This window comes from Oncorhynchus tshawytscha, unplaced genomic scaffold, assembly GCF_018296145.1.
Source record: "Oncorhynchus tshawytscha isolate Ot180627B unplaced genomic scaffold, Otsh_v2.0 Un_scaffold_3036_pilon_pilon, whole genome shotgun sequence".
NCBI lineage: Eukaryota > Metazoa > Chordata > Actinopteri > Salmoniformes > Salmonidae > Oncorhynchus > Oncorhynchus tshawytscha.
In genome coordinates this window covers 458,988-470,741 of record NW_024609778.1, presented here as the reverse complement: position 1 = coordinate 470,741, position 11,754 = coordinate 458,988, and the positions used below count along the sequence as shown (strand labels likewise).

The 11,754-nt window shown below is 42.7% G+C and overlaps 1 protein-coding gene across 1 annotated transcript; it reads left to right on the top strand.

Annotated features, from left to right (window-relative positions):
• Positions 1–460: 460 nt before the first annotated feature.
• slc1a2a (solute carrier family 1 member 2a) lies at positions 461–7,330 on the top strand (the record flags this gene model as incomplete). The annotated part of the gene is made up of 7 exons (XM_042317950.1): positions 461–820; positions 923–1,049; positions 1,281–1,514; positions 2,467–2,661; positions 4,072–4,206; positions 4,405–4,615; positions 5,922–7,330. Coding segments are annotated over 7 exons (1,355 nt in total), but the record flags the coding sequence as incomplete, so codon positions are not given.
• Positions 7,331–11,754: the final 4,424 nt, after the last annotated feature.

The following is an 11,754-nucleotide window of genomic DNA, read 5'->3' as shown; positions in this document are numbered from 1 at the left end:
CTCTTCCTGGTGTTTATTATGGATCCCCATTAGTTACATTATTACACCACTACTTATCTACAATACAAAATGTATAATATCACCATACAACAATATGACAATGTACTACAGTATACCTGTGTGTAGAGTGCGTTTGCTAGCGTTTGTCTGTACTAGCACTAGAGGCATTGTACGTTAGAGTGTTATTATAGCATTTATCCACGGGAGGTTGGTGGCACCTTAATCAGGGAGGACAGGCTCGTGGTAATGACTGGAGCGGAATCAGTGGAATGGTATCAAACACATCAAACACCTGTTTGGTGCCGTTCCATTTCCTCTGTTCCATGACATTATTATGAGCTTTCCTCCCCTCAGCAGCCGCCACTGCATTTATCACTAGAGTATCTGGAATGCATATCTTCTGTAGTTTACGTAACCGGTTGTTGAACTGCGGGCCTCTCTCACCTCTCTCCCACTCCAGGACTGGCAGGGTTGGATGCCAAGTCCAGTGGCCGCCTGGGCACCCGAGCCATGGTGTACTACATGTCCACCACAGTCATCGCTGCCGCTCTGGGTGTCATTCTGGTGCTGCTCATCCACCCAGGTAACCCCAAGCTGAAGTCCAACCTCGGGCCTGGCAAGAAGAACGACGACGTCTCCAGTCTGGACGCCTTCTTCGATCTAATTCGAAACCTTTTCCCAGAAAACCTGGTTCAGGCCTGCTTCCAGCAGATCCAGACAGTCACCACAAAAGTCCCCGTACCTACCAACAGGACCAGGGGTCCACCACAGTTTACCATCAAAAGGGCTCTTCAGTACAAGAGTGGGATGAATGTGCTAGGTTGGTACACTTATAGAAAACATGCTCTTAACTGGAATTAATGATTGTCTTAGCAGTCCAAATAAATGATTTGACACTTTTTGCCTCCTTTTGAAACTGTAGGTTTGATCGGTTTCTTTGTGGCTTTCGGGATAATCATGGGGAAGATGGGAGAAAAGGCCAAGCTCATGCTGGAGTTTTTTAACGTTCTCAACGAGATCGTCATGAGGATTGTTGGCATGATTATGTGGTAAGTCTTATCCTCTCTAGAGTTATATACCTCTACCCCCCTCCTCTAAAATAACAGGCATTCTAGGAAGTCCACTCTAGTCACTGTAGCCAAAGGAGAAAAGTGTTATTTATTACAGGAAATTAGCCCCCAGTGTACATGTTTGCCCCAATATTCCCAATTACATACCACTATTGACCTTTCATTAGTTTTACCAAACTGCAAAACTAATCTCACCAAGGTCTCTCCCAGGTATTCCCCTTTCGGTATCGCCTGTCTCATCTGTGGGAAGATCATCTCAATCGATGATCTGGAAATGGTTGCCAGGCAACTGGGAATGTACATGGTGACCGTGATCGTGGGCCTTGTCATCCACGGTGCCATATTTCTACCGCTAATATACTTAGTCATTGTGAAGAAAAACCCCTATGTCTTCTTCATGGGAATCTTCCAGGCCTGGGTCACCGCTATTGGGACAGCATCTAGGTACAAGACCCAAACCCATTCTCTAACCTATTCTCTAACCTATTCTCTAACCTATTCTCTAACCCATTCTCTAACCTATTCTCTAACCTATTCTCTAACCCATTCTCTAACCTATTCTCTAACCTATTCTCTAACCTATTCTCTAACCTATTCTCTAACCTATTCTCTAACCTATTCTCTAACCTATTCTCTAACCTATTCTCTAACCTATTCTCTAACCTATTCTCTAACCCATTCTCTAACCTATTCTCTAACCTATTCTCTAACCTATTCTCTAACCTATTCTCTAACCTATTCTCTAACCTATTCTCTAACCTATTCCCTTCTTCTCTGTCACCCTCCCTTTTCCCTCTGTCAAACTTATTATTGCCTTTCCCAGAACCCATTCTAGAACCCATTCTAGAACCCATTCTGCTTGTTTACGATAAGACAGACAAAACAAGATGCCTTGACCTTGCTTGTTTTGTCTCCACTCTACAGATAAACTAAAAACAAGAGTAATGTTATTCGTGGTGCACACAGCGCAAAGTTGCTTTCAAAGATTAAAAACCTCAGATTAGTTTAGGATAAATAGTTTATTTATATTAAGGGCTCTGCATTACCCAAACTATTTGATAGATTGTATGAGAGAGTAGGTTATGAGCCACAGCCGAAGCTCACACTGAGATGATAACAGCAACAGAGATGTGGTTCATGCCCTAGAGGGGTGTCCACATTTCACGGGTCGTCTGATACCTTCATGCATGACACCAGATTTGTAGAGCTTAGCTACCACAATGTAGTTAGACTCTTGTCGACTAATCTTACTGCTTAAAGTAAGACCCTTTAAAAGTCACCCTTTGAGAGAACATAATGCTCAATGCATAATATAGATATTATGTCAATTCAGTGTTTAATACCATTCCAAGTCTTGTGATATGTATTAAGTACGAGTTCTGTACCCGTCTCTCAGTGCTGGTACCCTGCCAGTCACATTCCGCTGTCTGGAGGAGAACTTGGGCATCGATAAGCGAGTGACGCGATTCGTGCTCCCCGTGGGCGCCACTATCAACATGGACGGCACTGCGCTTTACGAGGCCGTGGCAGCCATCTTCATCGCCCAGATGAATAACATCGACCTCGACTACGGCCAGATCGTCACTGTCAGGTAGGACACTTCCAATCCTACATGACTAGGGCCCTGTGTTTTGGACTATCATGTCACATGACCTAGGATTTAATCTTTATTTTAAGCCTTTTTGAGACATTAGATTTACACCAAAAATAAAAGCAATTATCTGAGCATGGTGCTGGAGGATGGTGCTGGAGGACTGGTGCTGGAGGACGGTGCTGGAGGATGGTGCTGGAGGACGGTGCTTGAGCACAGTGCTGGAGAATGGTGCTGGCCCATCTGACATAATAAGAAAAGGGACCGTTTGTTGAAAACCCTTTAAATAAAGGTTAAAATTCAGGTCACGTGACATGATTGTTCAAAACAAGGTGCCCTATATATGATCTATTGACCTTGACAAAACATTTTTATTCATGTACCTACAATATAAGGTTGAAATTAATGTTTGTGTAATTGACTGAGATCTCTCATCCTGACTGTAGCCTGACAGCAACCTTGGCCAGTGTGTAATTGTCTGATATCTCTCATCCTGACTGTAGCCTGACAGCAACCTTGGCCAGTGTGTAATTAACTGAGATCTCTCATCCTGACTGTAGCCTGACAGCAACCTTGGCCAGTGTGTAATTAACTGAGATCTCTCATCCTGACTGTAGCCTGACAGCAACCTTGACCAGTGTGTAATTAACTGAGATCTCTCATCCTGATGTAGCCTGCACTGTAATTAACTGCTCTGACTGTAGCCTGAGCAACCTTGGCCAGTGTGTAATTAACTGAGATCTCTCATCCTGACTGTAGCCTGACAGCAACCTTGGCCAGTGTGTAATTAACTGAGATCTCTCATCCTGACTGTAGCCTGACAGCAACCTTGGCCAGTGTGTAATTAACTGAGATCTCTCATGTGTAATTAACTGAGATCTCTCATCCTGACTGTAGCCTGACAGCAACCTTGGCCAGTGTGTAATTAACTGAGATCTCTCATCCTGACTGTAGCCTGACAGCAACCTTGGCCAGTGTGTAATTAACTGAGATCTCTCATCCTGACTGTAGCCTGACAGCAACCTTGGCCAGTGTGTAATTAACTGAGATCTCTCATCCTGACTGTAGCCTGACAGCAACCTTGGCCAGTGTGTAATTAACTGAGATCTCTCATCCTGACTGTAGCCTGACAGCAACCTTGGCCAGTGTGTAATTAACTGAGATCTCTCATCCTGACTGTAGCCTGACAGCAACCTTGGCCAGTGTGTAATTAACTGAGATCTCTCATCCTGACTGTAGCCTGACAGCAACCTTGGCCAGTGTGTAATTAACTGAGATCTCTCATCCTGACTGTAGCCTGACAGCAACCTTGGCCAGTGTGTAATTAACTGAGATCTCTCATCCTGACTGTAGCCTGACAGCAACCTTGGCCAGTGTGTAATTAACTGAGATCTCTCATCCTGACTGTAGCCTGACAGCAACCTTGGCCAGTGTGGGAGCGGCCAGTATCCCCAGTGCTGGATTGGTGACCATGCTACTGATCCTAACAGCCGTTGGGTTACCCACCCAAGACATCAGTCTGTTGGTGGCTGTTGACTGGCTGCTGTGAGTACTCAATCTTGCACTTGTACCTGCATTCACACGTACAGAGAATGTTTCCACACACACAGAATATCTTCTTGTTACCTCAGGATAAAACTCTGGTCTTCCTCAAAATATGGTCCTCAGCTTTGTTCCCCCGAGAGATTACCTTCTGCACTTGTCTGTCTCTGTGTCTGCCTCCCCACCCTAAAACAAATACAGGGATCGGTTCCGAACCTCCGTCAACGTGGTTGGGGACTCCTACGGGGCCGGTATCGTTTACCACCTGTCCAAAGACGAGCTCGATGCGTTTGACGCCGCGCAAAAAGTTGATGAATTTGAGTTGACAAAATCCCAATCCTTCTTCGAGAACAACACCAACCAGTGTGTTTACGCTGCAGCCCACAGCACAGTCATGATAGATGATTGCAAGGTACATTTCATCTTTAAGGATATAGAGACGTGCATGTAGACTCCCCCGTAACGGCTGCTTTTTCTTCTCTTGTCATTTGGTATGTCGACATACATTGATGTCACCTTATACAGTTATTTTGGAGAAAACAATATTACAAGGTGGAGAAACTAAATAAATATGCTCATATATTTATTTACTCACTCACTAACTATATGGAAAAGCAGTTTTTGTGATACCTGTGTACTTTTGCTTGACAGTTTACTATCATTCTGATGTTATGTTTTTGACACAATTTTTCTTTTGAAAACATTTTTCCGCACTTTACTTTTCTTCCTGTGTCTTGTATTGATCTGTGACATGAGTGGGATTCGTTTTCTTAATTGGACATGTATTTGTGGCAGCCCTGCTTACATGATTCGATTCAGTTTTAGGGCCCATTTTTAAATCAACATTGTATGGCTAGTGGTACACATGAAGACTGCTATTTCATCATGTTTATCCAAACAGTGGCAGACATATTATGGACCTGTCAAAAATCCTTCTTTCTACTGTAGCTAGCTATTTTTTAGACCAAAAACTCAATGAAAAGTCCATGCTCTTATTTTCAGAGCATTTTACTGATCCATTTGTCATGGATCGTTGTTCTTTTGCTTTGCTTGCATGGGACAATTACTAATCCCTGTTTTATACTGTCATTTAGTTGTTTTCTTATTCAACATTATTGTCCCGGTAATTCTGTTCGGGCAGAGAATCCATAAAATACATGGCCAAGATAGAAAACAAAACTGACTCATCAATGTTTTACATTCTCCTGTCAGTGAGAAAACACATTTCAATCCATCTTCTGTATCTACTGTCGCTTCAGTATTCAGAGAGGATTCAATCTATCTTTCGTATCTGCAGTCTTCAGTATTCAGAGAGGATTCAATCTATCTTCTGTATCTGCTGTCGCTTCAGTATTCAGAGAGGATTCAATCTATCTTCTGTATCTGCTGTCGCTTCAGTATTCAGAGAGGATTCAATCTATCTTCTGTATCTGCTGTCGCTTCAGTATTCAGAGAGGATTCAATCTATCTTCTGTATCTGCTGTCGCTTCAGTACTCAGAGAATATTCTTTCTTTTCTTTTCTTTCTATTGGGACCAAATTTGCGGGAATCCCAGTAAATTCAACCAATTCAACCAAAATTCAACCGACCAACCAAATTCAACCAAAAGGATGGCCTGCAAGTATTACCCCCTTGGTTTCTCTGCTCAAACCCTTTGACAGCTTCAATATGACTGTGCCTTGGTCTTACAGTTAGATGTCCCTGGTAATTGCTTGCAGGTATCCATGGGCAATGGAAACGGCCACCCCAACGGCCACCCCAACACTGCAGATTTCTCTCTTGTTGAGGAGGAACCATGGAAACGAGAGTAAAGCAGCACCCTGCTCCGACCTCATCCTGACTTCCACAAGCTTCCCTTCCTGACCGAAATAAAGAACGTAACCACACTTAGCCCTGTAATCATAAGCTTTGGTGCATCAGTCTTACTTCCTGTGGTCTGACTATGGTCAGTTCATTGACTATGGGATGAAGCTCCCCTCCCACAAAGACAACGTAGGTACGCATCCACTTGTACCTATCTTAAACAATTAGATTAGGACTTCCAAATGACATTGCTTAAGCTGTGCTGGTGATTTCTAAGGCATTGTTTAGTATAATGGACCCATTCAGGTGGTTGTATTCTGAACCTTACTCGACAGTGCATGTTCTCTGATATACGCAATGCCACACTTTTGTTGCTGCTCAACCTTTTGGGGAAAAAGCAATCCTTCTGTTTGTTTTATGTATAAAAAATGTAGGGGTTTTGTTAGCGCCAGAGGCAGTTCAGAGAATGTGTGCTTATGGGATGTGGCCTTGCCAGTTGTATACAAGGACCAGTTGAGGAGTGTTATGATGAGAAGCCCCTCCGTGGAGAACCCTCCTGTCAGTCACTACTATTCCTATTCCTGACCCTGCACAACCTTAGAACAATATGTTCCAGAAACGCTTGATGTTCCAGGGGTTGCTAGATATTCAGTGGTGGTCGATTCACTTTTCTTTGGTTTCCAGAGTGGCTTTGACGCTTTCTAAAACCTGCTGCCTTCTAATAGCACTAAGAATAAAATAACTTAAAGAGCCTTGGTAATGCACATTTTCTTAAAAATATAAAAATTGCAAAAACGTCAAGGCAAACACTGAACTATCTCAAAAAGCCCTTGACTTTACTACTGCCTCTTGTTGCAGTCAACCAATAGCAGCAAACAGGTTCTGAAATCGTTAACGTAACAACATTCCGCAGCAGAGGGAAGCAGAATGTTGACCATGTGGCTCCCCCTAGTGACAGAATAAAAACAAGTGTTGGGTGTGTTGAAGAAGCTACAATACCTTTGACTTAGAGGATTAAACTCTGGCATCGGCACACATGATCAGCCTCTAAGCACTGGAGCTTACCTCTGGACTTAACATCACTAAATGCCTCCAAATGCGGCTGCTGCGTATTTATAGACAGCCAACGACGCAAGGTGCATATGGACAGCATTAACAAGACATGTGCAGAGGCAGGAAGAGAATTTAATGTGTTCCCTCCCCTGGCTGTAAGAGGACAAACACACCAACAATCAATATATTCTATATGTTTTTGTGTGTCTGTATATAACATATACGTGCATTCGAGTGTGTGTGAATGTGTGTGTCAAAGAAAGAGTGAAAAAGAGAGAGAGAACAAAAGACAGAATAATAGATGGTAGAGAGAGAGTAAGAGATGGTAGAGAGAGAGTAAGAGATGTCAGGTAGAGAGAGAGTAAGATATGGTAGAGAGTGAGTAGGAGATGGTAGAGAGAGAGTAAGAGAGAGTAAGAGATGGTAGAGAGAGAGAGTAAGAGATGGTAGAGAGAGAGTAGATGGTAGAGAGAGAGAAGGACATGGTAGAGAGAGAGTAAGAGATGGTAGAGAGAGAGTAGATGGTAGAGAGAGAGAGTAAGAGATGGTAGAGAGAGAGAGTAAGAGATGGTAGAGGGAGAGTAGATGGTAGAGAGAGAGAAGGAGATGGTAGAGTGAGAGTAAGAGATGGTAGAGAGAGAGTAAGAGATGGTAGAGAGAGAGAGTAAGAGATGGTAGAGAGAGAGAGTAAGAGATGGTAGAGAGAGAGAGTAAGAGATGGTAGAGAGAGAGAGTAAGAGATGGTAGAGAGAGTAAGAGATGGTAGAGAGAGAGAGTAAGAGATGGTAGAGAGAGAGAGTAAGAGATGGTAGAGAGAGTACGAGATGGTAGAGAGAGTAAGAGATGGTAGAGAAATGGTAGAGGGAGAGTAGGAGATGGTAGAGAGAGGGAGTAAGAGATGGTAGAGAGAGAGAGTAAGAGTTGGTAGAGAGAGAGTAAGAGTTGGTAGAGAGAGAGTAAGAGATGGTAGAGGGAGAGTAGGAGATGGTAGAGAGAGGGAGTAAGAGATGGTAGAGAGATGGTAGAGGGAGAGTAGAGAGATGGTAGAGAGAGGGAGTAAGAGATGGTAGAGAGATGGTAGAGGGAGAGTAGGAGATGGTAGAGAGAGGGAGTAAGAGATGGTAGAGAGATGGTAGAGGGAGAGTAGAGAGATGGTAGAGAGAGGGAGTAAGAGATGGTAGAGAGATGGTAGAGAGAGAGGAGATGGTAGAGAGATGGTAGAGAGATGGTAGAGGGAGAGTAGGAGATGGTAGAGAGAGGGAGTAAGAGATGGTAGAGAGATGGTAGAGGGAGAGTAGGAGATGGTAGAGAGAGGGAGTAAGAGATGGTAGAGAGATGGTAGAGGGAGAGTAGGAGATGGTAGAGAGAGGGAGTAAGAGATGGTAGAGGGAGAGTAGGAGATGGTAGAGAGAGGGAGTAAGAGATGGTAGAGAGATGGTAGAGGGAGAGTAGGAGATGGTAGAGAGAGGGAGTAGGAGATGGTAGAGAGAGGGAGTAGGAGATGGTAGAGAGAGGGAGTAAGAGATGGTAGAGAGATGGTAGAGGGAGAGTAGGAGATGGTAGAGAGAGGGAGTAAGAGATGGTAGAGAGATGGTAGAGGGAGAGTAGGAGATGGTAGAGGGAATATAGGCTTGTAAGCCGGTCGGACCTGAAAGTCAGTGCTTTGTGTGTTTGTATTTCTATGCTAAACGACAACCTTGCCTTGTCAACCACAATCTGTTCAGTCAGTCAGCATGATGATTACGACAATGTTAATTACAGTCAAATAATCCATATCAACAGAAAATTTGCCCTTCAATTTGGATTTGAAAAGTTCAGCTCCATCTCCAGCATGCTCATTTGTGACTCTGAAGGAAAGGAAGGCCGGTCCTCCCTTTATAAAGTTCTGTTTCAGACACTTCCTCTAATGTATGTCGGATCAACATGCTAAATACAAAGAGCGCAAAAGTACCTTGCAATTCCAGATAGGACTATTTGGAGCTCGGTGTGTGTGTGTCCAGCACTGCACTGTACAAACCTCTGTACCTGGACCAGTAAGGTTATATAACAACACGACCATAACCTAGCAGTGGATGCTGGGTAGAATCTCAATAGGGAACTGATCTTTACAGCAGTACTGGGTCTCAGAAACACTCTGAGGACGGAACCTGTTGAAGAGCAGCGTTATTTTACATCTCCATGTTCAAAGTGCCTCCTTGCACTTTGTGGATATAACATATACTAGATCCAGGTAGATATTTAGGTGAAACGTTTTGTAGTGAATCCTAAACAAATATGATCTCCCAGAGGGTTCTGCTCAGGGTTTCTATAACGATAGGAAAACCATATGCAAATGTAGAACTACGTTGTTTGTCCTTTTACTTTGGGTAGTAGTCTACTAGTCTCACAGAGATATTAACTTTCTAATGTTAGGTTCTTATTTTTCAGAGTAAATAGCCCACGGACACTAGAGAAGCTTTAACCAAGTTGAATTCTTCCAAAGGTTCTGTACAGCTGTAATCAGACAACCCAACATTTGTCCCATCCAGATATTTATATCCCACTTAAGACACTCCCTCTCTCCAATCCTTACAGTATATGCCCAACAGGAAGAAGGTAACCAGATAAGAAACCCTGATTACTGACCTCAACCCCTCCTTCACCTAATCCCCAGATGTCAATCTGTCTTCCCTATATCAATACTTCGCCCTCCTCTCCTCCTGACCTCAACCCCTCCTTCACCTCATCCCCAGATGTCCATCTGTCTTCCCTATATCAACACTTCGCCCTCCTCTCCTCCTGACCTCAACCCCTCCTTCACCTCATCCCCAGATGTCCATCTGTCTTCCCTATATCAACACTTCGCCCTCCTCTCCTCCATCAAACACATTCTACAGAACCCTTAACTTTCTCCTTTGATTCTATGCTTCTTCTCTATCATTTATTTAATATCTCAATGTTCAAAATGTCGAATCCAACACCAATATACATATGGAATTGTTTGGTCTTTTTCAGGGAGACAGATGTAGTTAATACTCTTAATGCAGACACAGAATGATCCAGAAAATGGGCTGAAAAGAGAGGAACAATAAGAGAAAACAGTGCTGTATTTTCCACCAATATGGACTGGGTGGTGTTATGTTATCGTTTGTTTTACAGTATCGTTGTTACTTTTGTTCTTAGGTTGACAAGATAAGAGGGAAAAGTCCAATTAAAGGTGTAGCTTTCTCAGAGTGGAATCAAGACGACAGGGGCAGGCATCAACAGAGCTTTGGTGCTGGCAGCTACTGTATGTATGTACGTTAGCTGAATATCAGGTTCAGGCAACATTTTTTCAGGCAACCTATGCACCTATGAAAATGCTCTTGAGTCTTGTCCAGACATAGCTGAACACTGTTAAACATCAGAGCTTCATAAATTCACTTTAAATGTTTTCTTTCTCAGTTTGGCTTTTTCCTCTTTTTATTTTTCTATGAATACCTGTTGAAATGTACATTTAGACCTTCTTCTTCTGTCTATTTTATATCCTGGGTTAAGATTCAATGCACATATGTGTCCAAGAACGTGTTGGAACATTCTTCCTCATTGTTGTGTAATCTGTCTGATGTTGACTGTGTGAATGTGTGGTTCTACAATCTGTCTGATGTTGACTGTGTGAATGTGTGGTTCTAGAATCTGTCTGATGTTGACTGTGTGAATGTGTGGTTCTAGAATCTGTCTGATGTTGACTGTGTGAATGTGTGGTTCTAGAATCTGTCTGATGTTGACTGTGTGAATGTGTGGTTCTAGAATCTGTCTGATGTTGACTGTGTGAATGTGTGGTTCTAGAATCTGTCTGATGTTGACTGTGTGAATGTGTGGTTCTAGAATCTGTCTGATGTTGACTGTGTGAATGTGTGGTTCTAGAATCTGTCTGATGTTGACTGTGTGAATGTGTGGTTCTAGAATCTGTCTGATGTTGACTGTGTGAATGTGTGGTTCTAGAATCTGTCTGATGTTGACTGTGTGAATGTGTGGTTCTAGAATCTGTCTGATGTTGACTGTGTGAATGTGTGGTTCTAGAATCTGTCTGATGTTGACTGTGTGAATGTGTGGTTCTAGAATCTGTCTGATGTTGACTGTGTGAATGTGTGGTTCTAGAATCTGTCTGATGTTGACTGTGTGAATGTGTGGTTCTAGAATCTGTCTGATGTTGACTGTGTGAATGTGTGGTTCTAGAATCTGTCTGATGTTGACTGTGTGAATGTGTGGTTCTAGAATCTGTCTGATGTTGACTGTGTGAATGTGTGGTTCTAGAATCTGTCTGATGTTGACTGTGTGAATGTGTGGTTCTAGAATCTGTCTGATGTTGACTGTGTGAATGTGTGGTTCTAGAATCTGTCTGATGTTGACTGTGTGAATGTGTGGTTCTAGAATCTGTCTAGTGTTGAATGTGTGTGAGTGAACTAAAGAAAGTATGAATTTAATTTGTCTAAAATGTAAAAAATATAATTTCCTCTGTCAGACAAATGGACTAAAAGTGTGGTAAAGTGTTTTACTACTTCTTGTGTACATATAATTATGGAAACCAATAAATGTTGAAATGAAAAATGAAAAACGGATTGTTTCTTTCATGACATATGGTCCCAGAGTAACAAAGCATGGTAGTAGTTGTTGTATTTAAACACCAGTAGTTGTACTTAGTTCATAGTTTAAAATGATCTGCAGTACACTTTA